Genomic DNA, 17,322 nt, shown 5'->3' with positions numbered 1-17,322 from the left:
AATCCTACTGGATTCACCTATTCCTGAAGACAGAAACACAAGTATATTTAGACAGCAAGTCCTGAAGGGGATATTTTAAGACAAAATGACACTTGCCTTTATGTCAGTTTCTCAACGCACTTCACATAGGTGCTTCATATTTTCTTGTAAAAGAGAAGAGAACACACACCAAGAGGGTGAGTCCAGTTTCTGTGGAAATTGAAACAGTTAAAAGGAATTTGCATGTGGTTAAGTAGCAAGCTAATTTCAATGTGAAAGACCATCCTTTGTTAGGTATGTATTTGATGATATTTTCATGATCATTTTCCACAGTCTTTGGGTTTCATCAGCCTTGTGTTCACATTGGTCATTTGTCTCCAACTGCAGATGGTTCCAGGACAGGGAGACAGGTAAAAAGTGATCTGAGCAATGCTGTTCACACATATTCTCACGTCTGTCTTCTAAAAAGGAAAATCCACTTGCCCCATGGATGAGACTGCTTCCTAAGATTCCCTCCCCACCACCCAGGCAAACTCTGACACACAGAGGATCCTTAAATTACACAGGAGAACTCTTCCATTCCTTTAGATCCCGATACCAAGATTGGGAAAGCACAAAGTCCTTGGAGCTTTATTAGTCCCTGCAATACTCCTAGGCTGACAGTGGCCAGTGCTGGGTTAGAGGGATAGCGCAGAATTTCACTCTGTGGCTTAAGGGAGATTTTAGAGAGGGGATTTGAGTTTTATGCTCAAGAGAGTGTGGAAGAAGTCCCTGATGGTTTTTGGACAGCCTGAAGCAGCTTGGTAATACAGTATTCTCTTCAGCTAGTGGGAAAACTCACTCTTCTTCTAGAAAGATGGGGTAGCTCAGACTGAGGAAGACTCCCACTGCTAGACAAAGACTTCCACCATTACTTCAGATACACCATGAGGCAGAACACAGGTCCAGGCTTCCATGCTGGTTACAATAGCGCTCAAGAACAACATAATGCAAGATACCAAAATTAAAACAATGCAAGAAGCTGATGCTTCCATAGGTCATATGCAGAATGTCAACCATTTATGACTTGGGCTCATTAATCCCTGTGCCACCTTCCACCAAATCAGAGGCATGAAGAACACCCCAGTCTCCCATCCTTACATATCACCTCCCACTCTTCCTTAAGACGCAGCATCTCAGTAAGTATGCTTGTGGAAAGGGGTCCAATACTCTGCAAAACCTATTAATGCCATTTCTTAAATTTTAGAGAGAGATTTCTCTTTGCTGTAGTAAAATATCATCTTTGTGAAGCACACAGTATACCATGTTGATCACAATCCTAGCTCTCTTGATGAGATCAGATATATAAGATGTGAGTTTTCAAGTGCAGAAGGTGCATGCATGTGGTGAAGGAGTGGTGGGCAGTATGCACACAGGGACAGTAATTTAACTCAACTAGCTAGTCTTCCTCTGTAGACAAGAAAAAGAGTCACCTCCAGAGTATGGAATAACTTCTCTCTACACCCCTCAGGTATAAGAGAAAAGGTTACCAGGTCAATATACAACATACTCTAACCAGTGCCCAATTTACGACTGTAATTACTGAAAGAACAGCATACATCCAACAACATTAATAAAAATCTCTTTTTAAGTTGGTGCAGAATATACAGACAGCAGCATTTGAGGTAATTTTTGAGAAACGGTATGCAGTTCTGGCAATTCCACTTTAAAAGGATGCTGAAACATCGTGCTCCACACAAGAACTAAAGCAATATATGAAGTGTGGAAAACATACCTTGCAGCAACAGACTAAACAACTCCATTTGTCTTCTCTGAGAATTAAGAGGTACTTACATGGGAAAGAGGTTACTATCAGTAAACAGTTCCTATGTTTGTCAAACAAGGCAGTAGCTCCAAGACCTGGAAGCTGAAACTAGACAAATCCAAACTAGAAATTAGGTAGGCATTTTTAGGAGGCATATAATTAACAACTAGAACAATTTAGCCAGGGCTTCAGCAAATTCAGTGTCATTTAAATTTGGTTTTCACAACAAAAAAATAACTCTGTATCTCAGACATTAGTGGTTTCATAAATCTTACACTGTGATTTCTGCTGTGGCTTGCTTTAGACAGAAAGTCTGATATTGTGGTCGTAATGACTTTAAGCTGTTACTAATCTATGATAAAAAGTGTGAAAACAAGTGTCTTGTGATGTGTAAGTGTTGTTCGTATTGAGGTATTTTAACTTTGGACAAATACAAGCAGAGAAAACAGTGAAGAAGTGTGCTTGACCTAAGTGAATTGTGCAGTAAGTGTGCTTAGCACAGAAGTACAGAAGGCTGCCTGTTATCCAAAAAAGGCAATGGCCAAGGTCACTGTAGTGTGAGAACGTGACAAAACTTTGGTTAAATCATAATGTTTGAGATGCTTGCTAGAATTTCGCTTGGTTAATAGAAATTGCACAGTTAGGATTTTGTAATATAACCATAGCAGCATATTTACTGATACAAGCTAGACAGAGTAATACGTGCAGCTAACAGGAATTATAATGTATTATCCAACATGACTGTGAAATGCTAAAAAGATAAAGTTAGTAATATTCCATTTTATTAAAGCATTTAGCTCTTCAGAGCTTTTCCACAAGTGATATTTCTAGATCCTGTATCACCCTCCTCAAGGCCACAATGAAATAAACAAGGTAAATAATAGCTTTGATTTTCAGAAAAAGGAAGATAACTATCTCTTGGTATCTGCTTAAATAAAACTGATTTGCTGTATTTTATTTTAACATATCAGAAATGAACCTAGCAAAGATAGGGCCCATAAACAGTTTCGACTTAATCTCAGTCTAATTTTCCAGTCAACATAAAGTCTATGACAGATCATGATAGAAAGTTGCGTGAAGCATTAATTTATTTTGTATCAACGAAAGGAAGGCTTATCTCCACAAACACGCTTCCAATTTTTTATCCCTTCAAAATAAAAATGCATTCCTTGTTCATAGGAAGAGCTGAAGTACCTGAATAAAGAAGCGTGGAATATTTTCAACAAATCTTACTACTCTACTTCTGTGTTTTAGAGAACAAGTCTCATGAAAATAGCCATCTGATGGGATCTCACAGAGATGAGAACAAAAACACTAACTTAAATCTTGCATTCTTTAATCAGAAAATAGTCTGTTAGGTTCAGCCAGCATTTCCCTGTTCTGATGCATGTATATGCAAACACACAGCTGATCTGATGTATTTCAGACAGTTGTAATACAACAAATGATATTTACTTTTGATTATTTTCTTTTGCCTCCTCTTAAACTTTTTGTTGTGCAGCTTTTAAGTAGCTTCCAAACTCGTTATGTGCTGTACTCCAGAAAAGAACAAAATAAAAGACAACATACCAAGTTAGCTCTTCCATATGTCTATAGCAGGGACACTGAAAAACAGCCAAAAAGGCTAAACTTGTCACAAAGCTTAGTTTAATTTGACAATCATCATAAGGCATCCATGTAAATTAAAAATTCCCACCAGGGTCGCACACATTCTCCCACAAAATAAAACATGTTAAAACGGAGGCCTGTGATTCCAAATGATGCTAGTGGTTACTGGTCTTGGCCAGGCTGCCACTGCTGGCAGTGGGGTCTAGGAGACGCAGCACCAACAGTGGCAACTCAGGAAGTGGAAAGTCAGCTTGCACGAATCTCTTTCAACAGAGCAACAAATAAAAAGGAAAGAGATTTGTACAGAAAACATGATTCTCCCTCCCCTCTGGGAAAACAAAACAGAACAAAAAAGATAATCCCATTCAAGGAGTAAAGAGCAGAGCTTGGAGTTCAAGCCCAACAATGCAGATGGCCCATTTTGAAACCTAATGAAGCACTAAGGAGGCCTGAGTTTATTATTGCTTTATCCCAGTTCAGCCCAGGCTAAGGCTACAGTGAAGTCCAAATTAATTTAAAGCCAGAAAATTCAGATCCAGTAACAGCACCTAAGTCCCCATCCACACATGGGTGTAAACAGATTTTTTGGTGAAAAAATCTCCCGAGTTTCCCCTCTTCCTGTGCTATATAGATCCTCATAGCAGTGCTAAAATTTGCCCAAAAGGATGCAACAAATTCCCTCTCACATGTCCTTTAGCTGAGCCTCTTCCAAAGGTTTGACCTTTTATTCAAACTATCATGGTCACACATCAGCTCAGAGACGATTATTGGGAGCTCACCAAGAGGCACACAAACGACCCACATTTTAAAGAATGTGGCACAGAGTCTAAGAACCATCACCTGTACTGTGTGATTCCCTCGGGCTGCAACAGCAACCCCAACAATGCTTTGCCATCAGCACTTTTAAGACCAGATGGCACAGACAGAAGATAGGATCTCTCCGTCCTGTGTGCCTGGCTAGTGATCAAGAGAAATAGCATGCTGTGTAAATGAATTGGCATCGTCCCACCTCCATGAGTCACAGAACAGACTCTGGTAAAGCAGGGCTTAAAAATTTCACATCAAGAAAGAGGGTGCTTCCCTCAGACTATCATATGACTGAGCAACTGTTATTCAGGCAATTGTTATTCAAGGCAATAAAATTTTAGCATGGATATCTCCAGGCCCAACACATGCTAAGGATCTTTTAAAAAATTAAATAAAAGATCCTGTTAATTCTTCCAAAAGCACAGAATGGAAAACCCACAGTGCATCTGAAGAATGCACGTGCTACAAATCCTTAGACACTAACAAGGGTTGCAGCTAGACTTGTCAAAACAGTTAAAAAGATTTAGGCATCCATCCACTATCAGAATTGATGGCATTTGGGCATCTAATATAACTTTTTCTGAAAATTCGAGGCTAAACGTTTCATTATTGCTTGTCCCAATGAGTGCAAAGGAAAAACTGAGGGTAGGGTTAACTACGGAGGGATTTCAAATCCATTATAAGATTTCCCTGCTCTTCATATACATATGAATATATATATATACACATCTATATATTAATATATATAGAGATATATATATATAAAACATTATTATTTATCCAACTGGGGAAAAAACCCAGGCACTATTTAAAATTAGTTTCTCAATTATTTAAGCATTAGTCCCCTATCTCCCAAATCACAACACTTCTGTCACAGTAAGAAGCATTACATGAAAACATTTTCCTGCCACTTTAAATTCCTGAGTCTCTCCTTTGCAGAACTCTGGCCCAAATATCAGGATAATGGCAGCTGGATACATATACACTCCCCAGCACCATACATAAAGCAAGTAGGATGTGCCTCAGTGGCCTCAAACAAAAGCAACTCAGAGAAATCATCCAGAAGAGCCTCAGGAAAGAAAACTATCCACTTTCCCTGGAGAAGCAACTGCCCAGGAGTCCCTGCTCAGTATAAACTGAATCAAAATATCCATCCCACAGCTGAAGGAGATCTCTGAAGCCTGGCAGTGTCACATGCTGGGTACTTGAAGGCACATTTGCTTTGTGTTTTGGGAAAAGAAATCCAGTTACAACAATACACTGCAGCCGCAGGGCTGAGGGAAAGGAGGTGACACTTTGTATCTTTCCTCTGTTCCTGTCCCCCCTTTCAAGCTTCATGGCTGGCATGAGCTGGTGATCTAAGCAGACACATTAACATCCCTGAGTGAAATGGCACCGTTAGTGGCCTCTGAGACTTTGTCCTCAAGCACCATTGCTGGTGTGTCTGTAGTGACTGCTGTAGTGTCTATGGCAGGAAGTGGATTCAAGCCCTGTGATAAGATCTGCTGGATGGTTTTCCGCAAATTGGGGTGCAGCTGGTTTTGGGTCTGGTAAAAAATTTCTAAGGCAAAAGACTTCAGGGTGCCAGTGCAAAGGTCCTCATAAAGTGGAATTGTGTACATCCGAGACATCTGCAAAAAAGGAGAACTGGATAATACCACTTCAGTGAAAGGCAAGAGGTTCAGCCATTTTATAACTACTGAGATAGCCCTAAATGACTTCAGGTTGGAGACAAATATCACATTTCTTCACAACATAGCCTAGCCAAGCCTATTCTAAATAAATTTAATACAAAGATTTTTACAAATGATAAAAAAAAACCCACTTGTTCTCTAAGACTGAGCTATTTCCGCAAATAACAGAATTACTTAAAAGGCTGAGGAGAACAGGCCACAGCAAATGCCTGCATTAACCTTTTGCTCCTGCACAATAAAACTACTATTGAAAGCAATTTGATGAGCCCTAGCCTTGCCTGAAATGTAAATATTCACAGGAAAAAAAAAAAAACAACATGATTTAGTATTGTGAAAAAGTCTTCTCTAGAAAAGCCAGGGCTGCTACAAAGCAACACAAAAAATGCATTGGGCAGAGCTGGGACAAGAGTATTCAGTTAGTCTAGAAAAGCAGAGATTATTGGTAGGCAATTCAAATTACATCTGCCCATTCCTCCCCACCCGCTAGCAGGTGAGCCATGCTCGGCCCCTTTGCAACACACCTGGTCTACACTTGGCCAGGAAGCAGAAGTTCCAAGGTCTTTCACGTCGCATGTCTCATGCACATGTCTCATGCACTGAGAGGTGCAGTGATTTTAATCCAGCAGTTAGTACCTGGTTTTCCAAGAAGCGACGGACTTTGTAAAGGTCTGGATAATAGTCATTTCGGACTACAATCTGCAACCAGCGGATACGGATCTCTGCATTCATGGAGTCCAGCTGAGAGGAGTAACATTCCGAAAGCTTTTTTATCACCACTGAAGAGAGCAGATACACAGAGAAAGAACATATTATTATGACATATTTTGTCATGTTTGAGGGTCATTAGAGAATAATGAATGATAAACTCAACTTGGAATGGGGCTTTTCTTTTTCTTTTTCTTTGTTTTTGGTGATAGTTGAACAAAATAAACTAAAGAATTCAAGTCTTCGTTCCAGAAATATTTTTCTACCATCCTGATAGAGTACCCACCATGTGGCAGTGGTGACCCATCCAGCAATCTGTCCAAGAAAAGCACGGTTTGAAACGTTCTCCATTTAGTGAGGTCAACACTGCTGGCAGCAGCAGCAGAATCCAGCGGCTCGGTGGTCCAGAGTTTGAAGAGATTCTCCACTGGTTTGGTCAGACTGGATCCCTGAGATAAATCTGGCTCAGCTAACGGAGGTCCTGTAGCATTAAGCCAACGTTCAAACTCCAGTCCTGGAATAAGGAGCACCAAAATGTGTCAAACAGGAGTTTCTATGGGTGGCTTGGCTGTCTCAAGGTTCAGAACTGCTTCTAGCACACTTTAAAGAGGTTCTAACAACAGCAAGTCAGACCGACCTATAGTTGTAGTGACATACCAGAAGCAAGATCCTGAGAGAGCCCCAATCAGCCTTGGCAGATTCATCAGGGTAGCCTATGCTACACCTGGTAGAGTGCCAGCAAAATCTCTGCCAAATTTAACTGTGATGTTATCTAGTACTTAACACGTTTCTCAAGAACTTATCATTGCAGTGAGTATCAAGACTTCCAGGCAGACAAATGTCTATGATTCCGAAAAAAACAGGGAAAATTTGCTTCATAAGAAAAGGAGGTGAGAGGGCTGACTAAACCCCTTCTATCCCAACCAGCAAAAACATAAGCAATTTTAGATTCATTTACACCATTGGTAAGTAAAATCAAAAAAGTTTCTCAACAAGTGGCAGAACCAACAGAGCCTGTTTTCCAACAGAGCTGCCCCTGCTTGACCCTCTAACACCTCAGCACTTTCCTACCCTTGGCAAGACTTCCAGTTCCACACCATCTCCCCTAAAACTCCTCTCTCCCAAATCCCCTGAATACTAGCTAAGCAGAGTTAGCACAGACTGTGGTTCCCTCATTAGCCAACTACTGGGCCAAACAAAACACAGAAGTGCTGAGCTCATGCTGCAGCCTTTCCCACAGTAATAGCACTAATCTACATGTCTCTGCAGGCAGCTTCCACAAAGCTTGTAGAAACTTAGTAGAGCTGTACTCCACTGCCAATTTGGTTTAAACTGACCATAAGTTTGATGATTATTTGTAAGGATGGACACAAGGCATGATCACAGTAGTCTCATTTCTTTAAGAAAACAGGCTAATAAACATCTAGTAGACTATAGATCTTTACAAACCCACCAGCAAGGAGAGGTTATAAGGAGAGAATGACAAGAGAGGAAACATTGTGGAAGACAGTTTACATGCAAAAAGGATCTTGAGAACATTACAGTTGTCAAAGCATGTTTCCTGTAATTAAAATACATGGAATTTCAGTGTAAGCTCCCATCGTCCTCTCCCTGTAATCATGATGATTTCCATTTGAACATGTGTAAATATCATTCATATACACTGACCACTCTGTCTGCAGAGTGAAAAATGAGTTAATCAGAACATCACCAAGGGGCACTTAGATGATTAAGGCTGAAACTGCATGGCAAATTAAGATATTCTCATTCCCCAACACAGAGGCAGTAACACTAAATCATCACAACCAATTTTAACATGAACATCTGGCTCCTGCCAAAGGATTTTGTTTGCCTCAGACTTAGCTTTTGCTCATGCATTCTCTAAGCCAAGCACAAAATTTATCATCCAGAGTTTCTATAGTTTCTGCAGTTAGCTAAAAAAAAATCTCCCTACCTGCTTTGCTCTCAACACATTGCTCTTTCAGCTCTGGAAAAAAATTCAGGAAGGAATCCAGAAGATCTTGAGCCACAACACTGGTAAATTTGTACTTCTCAATATAGGCCTGAAATAGCATAAAGGATAAATTATGGTTAGAAGAAAGACAGCTTTTGATTGATGGAGAACCACTGTAGCCAATAAAAAAACTGGATAAAAGAGTGAGAACAGGTATTTGGAAGGCAGGTGAGGGTTTAAATCAAGAAAACGTTCTCCCTCCACCATAAGATGAGGAAAGCACCATAACAAGAAAAAGGAAGGTAGCTGCAAAGATACTGTCAGCTAAGTACAAGTTTTTTCTGATCCAGATCACTGACACACTAACATACCAAGGGCAGGAAGGTTTCCCCAAACTTCACACTTGTGAAAGTCAGGAGCACACCTGACTACCATATTATTCACTGAGACTATGGACTAAAGTCATACTGATATAACTATACAGGAGAGAAAGATTGAACGGGGGATGGATGGGAAGAGGAGAAGAAAGAGAAAATGCATGCAGCAAAAAGAAAAAGCAGTGAGTTGTGTCACTTTTCAAAAAGAAGTCAATCGTTCATAAAGATAATTTTCTACAGGATTTTGCAAATGTGCTCCAAGATACCAAACCTGCCCCCAAATATAGGAAACTGTGCCTTTTGCAGGGAGTTGGTTTTCCAGTCACTCTAGCTTAAAAAGCAAATGTTGAGGATTTTTAGTATTGAATAAAGTCACATCATTCCAGCCATAACTAATCTATGTTGGAACAGCTTTTTAATTTATTTGGAGCACAGAACAAGAGATAAAAAAATATATTACTCCTCTGTATTTGGCAACCTCATAAGCTCAGAATCTGAGATCGAAGAAGAGCATAGGCACATGCACTTAAGAGAAAACTCATGAAAAACCTGTCATGCATTGAGAGAATCATCCCAGTGTGGCAGAAGGGGCCACACTATTCTTCCATCTCAGACATCCTTGTATTCTACTTCACCCTTAATCACCATGACAATTAGTCACAGTGACAAAACCTGAAACCGAAGCAAGTCTAAATCTCAAGAGAAGCACATTTTAGGCATTGTAGGTACATATTCACACTAACTCTTAGGAAGGAGTCAAAGTGTCTTGGGTCTCCACAGAGCTGGGACAGGTAGTAAACAAAGCAGTAGCCTTTCTCATAGGTGAAGAGGTTCATTAAATTACTAGGATTTACACCTGAAAGGAAAAAACAACAACATTACAAGACACTGTTTAATGAGGACACTAGTTTCTAGCCCTTCTAAATGTGCGGACCCCCTAGAGATCTCATACTTGAGGTGCAGTGACTTAAAAACAAAACAAGCCTGTTATCAGTACACTTAATTTACTGCTCAGTGTCATCTGAGAAGCAGTCCAAACATACAGCTGAAAAAAATCAATGACTGTAGGCTAAATATTAATTCCCTATGGAACAAGTCCCTTCAAATGAGAAGACACTGAAAGCACACCAGGAACTTGAAAACAAAACCTTTTCTCAGCCCCAAACTCAGAGAACCACCATATATTTCAATACAAGGAAAGCATTACATATTCCTTTTTTGGAGACTTTCAACACACTTTTGCTCTCCCATCCCACTTAGTCCCAGTTATATACCTATGTGCATTCTAGTTTATTTCATGTATCTAGAGTGAAGACAGCTTCACAGAGTGGGGCTCCATATCCACTTTCAATGAAACAGATAATGATAAAATTAGAGAACTATCAACGAAGAGTCACATAGCGCTAAGATGCAAAAGCATATTTGGCTCAGGAGATAATCAAACAGCCTCTAACATTGCATAGTTGACTCAACAGGAAAGCAAGTACATATGTTTCTGTTTATGTAAACAAATGTAGTTATTACTTACACAAACACAGAAAAAGAGGAACATTTAATAAAATAAAATTATCTGATGTTTCTAAATATTTTCATTATAAACTACCTAAGTTTACACATTCACAGGTTCAAAGCTACTCAGCTTTCAAGGCAGAAGTTTTTCACACTTCATTTCTGCCCAAGGAATCTGTACATTCTGTTTTTAAATAGAATATTCATATAGGTGAGTTAGCAAATTTTGAAGAAAACTTCATCCATATTTTAAAAACTGAAAATCAAAACATGCAGCTCACTGAAGGCAAGTTCCCTCATTTACTTTTAGACTGTTTTACTAACTAAAATTTCTTTTTTCTTTCTTTTACAAAGGGTATGTAAAAATTAGTCTTTTTTTTTTTTGTCCATATTCCAGCATCTGTATATAGAAATTCTGTGTACTGTAGCTCCAGGAAAAGCAATACCTGGCTCCAGTTTAACCTGAAGCTTGCTGACGGGGTTGTCTTCTCCAAGGAGCTTCATTTGTCTGTGGAGAGCATCAAGGCGGAATGCAGTCTCCAAGCACGTGAAGGCAGCTCCTATCCCGGAAAGAAACAGGTCGGTTCTGGAAAAATGACTGCTAAACTACCACATGTACAAAATACTGACTACTGAAAATGTAAGAGACAATAGCAAGAGAGAATCACAAATGTAATGGCAGGGAAACTGACTGTAAAAATTCCTTGCAATTTGTAACGGAAGTCAGAACCTGAAATAGTGTACGTACTCATTCTGATTATGCAGCAGCCTGTACTGAAATAATTAAGCAGCATGAAAAATATGCTAAAATTTACATCCTTGATATCATCTTACCAATTCTTGCAAGATAAGCGGAGCAGCATTGGAATAACTATTGTATTGGTTACTTTCAAGGGGCAACCATGTGCTACAAAAAGTAGTCAGTTGTATAACAGTAGATATTTTGCTTACGCTTCCATTTTCAGTGTCAGGGATACTACTTAGGGAATGTCACCTCTTGGGTGCAAACAGAAAAGGATTTAGATGTAGCAAGTCTATTAAAGATCCTGCAGATCTTTCTGAAGCTTTATCTAGCATCCTGGCCATATTGCGTCATACAGTTTTCACCTTCCACTCATCACGATTTCTTTAGTAGCTGCAACCAGGTTGGCTACTCTTCGTCTTCTATCTAACTGCACCGTAGAGTGTTCCATGCTGCTAAAAGTGTTTCTACTTTCAAGCCAAACTAGCTGTCAAGAGATCTTTATTATACTCTTGCAGATGTAGAAAGGTGTGGGAAACGGATTCAGATTTAGAAGATACCTAACATCCAGGACCCTTAACACAGCTTTCTTTGCTAAGTCTTCAACTTCACTGATAGGGCTTGTTACATAGGTATGATCTCAGAGTCTCACTCTATACCTAAGAAGTTGACATAAACAGAATGGGAATGAAGAACCAGGGTATGTCTGTAAGACAGAAGAATCTGTATAGGGGAGAAAGGGAAAGATCTGCCTCACAGGAGGAAGCAAGAACCAAGACAGTATTTAGGGCAATTATTTCAAGCTAGAAACAGGGAGGAGGATTAGGTAGGATCCAAGAGCTGTGGTGGTCCCTAGACTCCTATTTCTGTAAACAATACCATTACAAAGATGCCTTTCTACTAGCAGCAGAAGATACTCCACAAATGACTTCAGAAAGGGCAGGATTTAGATCATAGGATTGTCCTAGAAACAAAGCAGATTGCAGAAAAAAAGTTAAATGAAGAATGGCACAGGAAGAGGCAGTTCTCAGTTTCCTGAACAATTGCTTTTTGAAATAACTAGATCCAAATTTCAAGAGAACAAACCAAAATCAGCAAGGATTACATCTTATGCCAGAGAGAGACTAAGATGGGATAGAGGATGTGTACCCAAAGATATCTTTCAACCTATTCATATCATTGTCATGTATAACATAATGTAACTCAATAGAAGAGAGTCCTAAACATTGGGAATTACTCAGCATACAACAGCTTTCAAAGACTATATTTTGTAATGCCTCCATATATATTCACAGCACTTCTTTCCCTACAATTTCAGTATCATCTTATCTTCAAAAACAATATACATGAATAAACAAAGGCATGCTTTTAAACACTCCTGCTGCAAGATTTTCAGAAAGATGAAATAGAGTAAGATCATTTAAGAAAACACGTAAGAGTGCACATGGCACAGACTTTTAAGAAAATGTCAGGAAAAAGTAGAAAAATGTACATTCCTATTAATCACTTCAAGAAAAGTTCAATTAAACTGAAAGGCAAAAAGAATGATTTATATATTCTAAAGACAATACCACACAACTGACCTATAAATTCACTGATACAAGCTGTAAAAGGCTGGGTTCTATGACTCTACAGAGAGCCTCAGACAGATAAAGAGTTAGCTAGGCAGATGTGTACATGTTATTTGATACCATCATTCTTTCCAACAGCAGCTAACCACTAGCTGACCAGTATGAGAAAGATACTTGTTCGGAGGATAGTTATTTCACAATGTAACTATAATAAGATTTCTCACATCTTTCTCTGAAGCATCCTCTACTCACCTTGGTCTGACAGATGAACCCCTGCCTGGTATCAGTAATTCCAAAGTTCCTACAAACCTCCTTATAACACCGTACACATTTCAACTAACCCCTCTATTACATGTCAAGTATTGAATCCACCCAAAGCCAAACAAATCTCATATCCTAAGTATCCAAGATGGTCAATGCAAAATCTAGGGCCATGCATGCTCCAGAACAACAAAGAAAAACAGCTTTCTACAGACTTTGGAGCTCCCAAGGCAAGTATTCTGTGCAACCAACTCTCGATTACTGATTAGATGCATCGTAAGGAAAAACACTTCTGCAGCTATACCATAGGTCTCAGTGGTGATCCGGCGCTGGGCATATGTGGCTAGCCCCTCGCTCAGCCACATCTCTTCCCAAGTAGCATTGGTGACTGCGTTTCCAAACCAGCTGTGGGCAACTTCATGAATGACATCAATAATTAGAAATTCATCGCTCTCCAGAATGGAAGAGATGATGAAGGTCAGGCATGGGTTTTCCATGGCAACAATAGGGAAGGATGGAGGAAGAAAAACAATGTCATATCTAAATTAGGGGGAGAGAGAGAGAGAGAGAGAGAGAGAAAGAGAGAGAAAGAGGGAGAGAAGAGATAGGTAAATTACAGCTATTTCAAAAGACATACACTGGATCATTTTTTTTCCTTAGGAAAAGCTCTTCTGACAGTTTTTGTGATTCCAGAAACAAACCTTCTAGGCCAGTGGTGCCTAATTCTTCTGATAAGGGGATCGCAGACTTTATTTTGTTGGTCAAGGAGCTGCACAGCTTTGGACATAAGACTAGACATTCTTTTCATGTGCTGCAGGTCCAACAGTTACCAGAAGCATCAGGCTCCCTTCATGTATGCAAACTGATCACAATTTGTATGTCTAGTAGCCAGAACCACCAAGTTTACTCCACATGCACTGCCCACATACATACACAGATCTTTGCCCCATCCCCAGAGGCTCCCAGCAAAAAGAGAAGCAGGGAAGCTGTAGAGTGGTTGAACTGATCTGGTGGGCCTGTAGGGTCAGCACAATGATTCTAGTCCATCTGGTTCAGAATGTAACGATCTTGTTCACTTTGTTTTCTACATTTCTCCACCAATGATCGGCACTGGCATGCTGTGCCTCGTTCTCAGACTATTTCAGACATTTTGTGGGTTTTGGTTTTGGGGTTAAGAAAAGCCAACAAAAAACAAAAAACCCCCCACACACGCTTTCTTCTCACTTACCTTTAGGAAAGAAATACAGGAAGCCTTTATAAACATCCAGAGAATGAAAAAAATCTCTCAAAAACATGCTCTTTTAACGCTATTAAATCACAGTCATGCTTAATTTTACACCCTATGAACATCATTTATATTAAGACTGGCAATGAATCTGTATTGAGTCAAGTTTTCAACATCCTCAGGGATATTTCAATAAGCATATCACATGCCAAGTACCAAATGGAAGGATCAAAGCTAAAAATAAATAAATAAAACCACGATACCCTTTAAATGGTGTTCAGCCCAGTGTCGGATCTACATCACAAAACACTATAGTTTAAAAAAAAAAAAAAAGAAAGAAAAAAACCCCCACTTCCCTCCTCAGGAAAGGTGCAGTGTTTAGAAACCTCCAATTTCTGCCCACCGTACCCAGCAGAACACCACCCTGCTTGTATGCTCCCCTCTGCCAAACAGAAAGCCAAAACTCCAGAGTTTGTTTCTGACTACTACAGTGTCACCAATGAGAGGCTGATTTTCCTGTTATTGCCAATGTAGGGAAGATGCACTATCATTTCTTAAATTACTTTATTTTGTTCCCATTACACAATCCTGGGAGACTTATTAAACTCACCTTCCCCATATATATGGGCCATACAGACTCTCTGCAGCGCTCAACCAGCGCTCTACCATGCCAGAAAGCTTGCTGATGGCTGTTGGCAGCAGGCAAGGCTCTGCCCACACTCTGCTCCTGTCAGAAAACAGAAAACATCACGTGATACTTCCCTGAACCAAATTCTCTCTCATACAGAATAGCCTGCCTTCTTACCAAACTTCTATGTATGACAATATTGCTAAGAGGTCTCACCTCAGTCAGGCCTTCTTTAGGCTAATGCTTTGTGCATACATGGCAGAAGATGATCATTGATTCAAAGATCATTTGAATCGCCTGAAGGCAATAAGGCAAGCAGCTGTAATGACTAAGAGAGTCAATAAGAAATACCTATGAAAGAGTGATCTCTTTCACCTTACAGTGCAATGTTGTAAAATTCTTTACATCTAAATAAAGCTCAAGCTCTCTGAAGAGTCACAGCTCTTGGTCCCAACTATTCCCTTATCAGTGACTCAAAGTATTTACCCCAAATAGCCTCGCAGCACCCCACAGAGACTCGAAAAGCAGAATCAACTGGCTGCAAATCTTACCTTGGACCTATGTCTGCATGTATAAGATCTCCTGCCACCAGGGCCACTAGGTAGGCAGGAACTGGATATTCCATGTAAAACTGGTATACACCTTCCTCTTCTAAGTAGGTACTTTGAGTGGCACTCATCAACACCTGGATGCCTGCTGGAGCCTGAAAGACCAATATCATACACACCAGCTCACTAGATGATCACCGCTAAGGAACCATACCATAGATCTCTTTTTTTAAGTACATCCTTTTAGGAATGGATGAAAAAACAATCATTTAGATAACATATAAAATGCAAGATTTCTGTGTTTTTTGTACCACAATCTATCCCCTGTGAAAATGTATCTGCCAAACATATTACTGCTCAGTTGTATGGGCACTCATATCAAATGATTTCATCTACTCAAAATGCAACATTATTTGATGCTGCTTTCATAAACATGTGTTTTGTCCTCTCGAGAACTGTTTGAATTCAAATTTTAAACAGCTGTTTAAATTGTGTGTATTATTATCAATAACCACTACTGGAAGTAACCAACCAAATTCTCTCTTTCCTATCATCCATTTCAGGGTTATTCTTCCAGTGTGGAATTCTGAGAATGCAAGACCCAAGTGCGATAGGCAACACAGTCACTTTTATGACACTAATCTGTTTTTGTTTGGAGAACCAGACTATGGGATCTAAAAATCCCATATTTTTATATCACTTTATAGCATAACTAATACAACATTTTATATAACATATACATAAACAACATAACTATGCTTTCACAAAATACAGGCAGCAAAGTGCCCAATTAACCATTTACATCAATTCAGTCACTTACCTTAACAGTAGCTGAATAGGTACATTTCACTGCTGGTGTGTCAAAGCAGGGGAAGAAAGACCGGTTACACACTGAGTGGCCCTGCGTGAAGACAAATGGCTTGGCATTGCCATACGTCAGTTCTGGATCCAGCCACCAAATCTGTTGGAACATTGTATGAAGAGGTGAGGGAAAGGCACAAAATGCAAAGGTGGAAGGGATGAACTATCAAAAAAAATCTGAAATCAAGAGGATTGCTAGGGAGGACAGACTCCCCAACTGTTTAGCTAACCATTAGTTCCCTAGATGCATACCTAGCACAGGGCACATTTCCATTTCTAAGAAGCCACCCTTCTACTCCTGTTTATTCACCATGACGGCTCAGAGTAGTTTTTCACTGTCTGAACACTGAGTGGTACCACACAACATAACATCTTCCAGCCCCGGTCCCACTATTTCTGTTAAACTGATTTGCTTGATTAATAACAGGTCCCTAACAAACATCCATGCACCCTTCTTCTCAGAAGGAGTACCCTGAATACCTTCATGTTATTATTCAATGTGAACAAGAGTAGTACAGGTCAGGTAGTGCAGGCTACGGAAAAAAAAAAAAAAAGCAAAAAAAAGAAAAAAAAGAAAAGAAGGCTGAACAGTGTACATAATATTATCTCTGACCCTGACAGTGCCCTTCTGGCTGAAGCACCAAACATTTTGACACTATGCAAAAGAGGCAATACATGTAAGAAACATCTGGTCAGTGACACTGGAGGCCTCTTTCTACAGAATGGATAAGGAGGTTCTGGGTGGTCACAAAAAAAAAGTCACTGAGCACATCTATTTTTGGTATCAAACAGCAAATAAGTAATCAGTTGAGCCCTCAGCAAATCATTAGAATAGATTAGGAATAATATGAAAAAGTGCAGTAATTTGCCTTTTGTGTTTTTCTATTTCAAATGTATTTGTGCTTTCACTTGCTCCCTGCCCTCAACTTTGAAGTGTAGGAACAACTTTAAAGAAGGATTTCCTTGTAATCCTACAACTCTGGAGCTGAACTTTTATGGAAAATATCAACTATTATGAAACTTCCCATAAAGCTGGAACCACTAGAAGT

The 17,322-nt window shown here is 39.6% G+C and overlaps 1 protein-coding gene across 1 annotated transcript in view; it reads right to left on the bottom strand.

Moving 5' to 3' along the window:
- Nucleotides 1-2,543: 2,543 nt before the first annotated feature.
- Nucleotides 2,544-17,322, bottom strand: part of ABCC5 (ATP binding cassette subfamily C member 5) — a 77,090-nt gene continuing 62,311 nt past the window's right edge. The window contains exons 31-40 of the mRNA XM_064516716.1: nucleotides 16,233-16,373; nucleotides 15,416-15,567; nucleotides 14,847-14,963; nucleotides 13,316-13,551; nucleotides 10,884-10,997; nucleotides 9,672-9,784; nucleotides 8,552-8,660; nucleotides 6,884-7,111; nucleotides 6,526-6,668; nucleotides 2,544-5,829 (exon numbers count right to left, since the gene is read on the bottom strand). Coding sequence (XP_064372786.1) covers nucleotides 5,557-5,829; nucleotides 6,526-6,668; nucleotides 6,884-7,111; nucleotides 8,552-8,660; nucleotides 9,672-9,784; nucleotides 10,884-10,997; nucleotides 13,316-13,551; nucleotides 14,847-14,963; nucleotides 15,416-15,567; nucleotides 16,233-16,373 — 1,626 coding nt within the window. The 3' untranslated portion in view covers nucleotides 2,544-5,556. The remainder of the gene's footprint in view (nucleotides 5,830-6,525; nucleotides 6,669-6,883; nucleotides 7,112-8,551; nucleotides 8,661-9,671; nucleotides 9,785-10,883; nucleotides 10,998-13,315; nucleotides 13,552-14,846; nucleotides 14,964-15,415; nucleotides 15,568-16,232; nucleotides 16,374-17,322) is intronic.

This window comes from Dromaius novaehollandiae, chromosome 9, assembly GCF_036370855.1.
Source record: "Dromaius novaehollandiae isolate bDroNov1 chromosome 9, bDroNov1.hap1, whole genome shotgun sequence".
NCBI classification, from domain to species: Eukaryota; Metazoa; Chordata; class Aves; order Casuariiformes; family Dromaiidae; genus Dromaius; species Dromaius novaehollandiae.
Note: the sequence above shows the minus strand (reverse complement) of the source record. Positions and strands in the feature narration are given on the sequence as shown.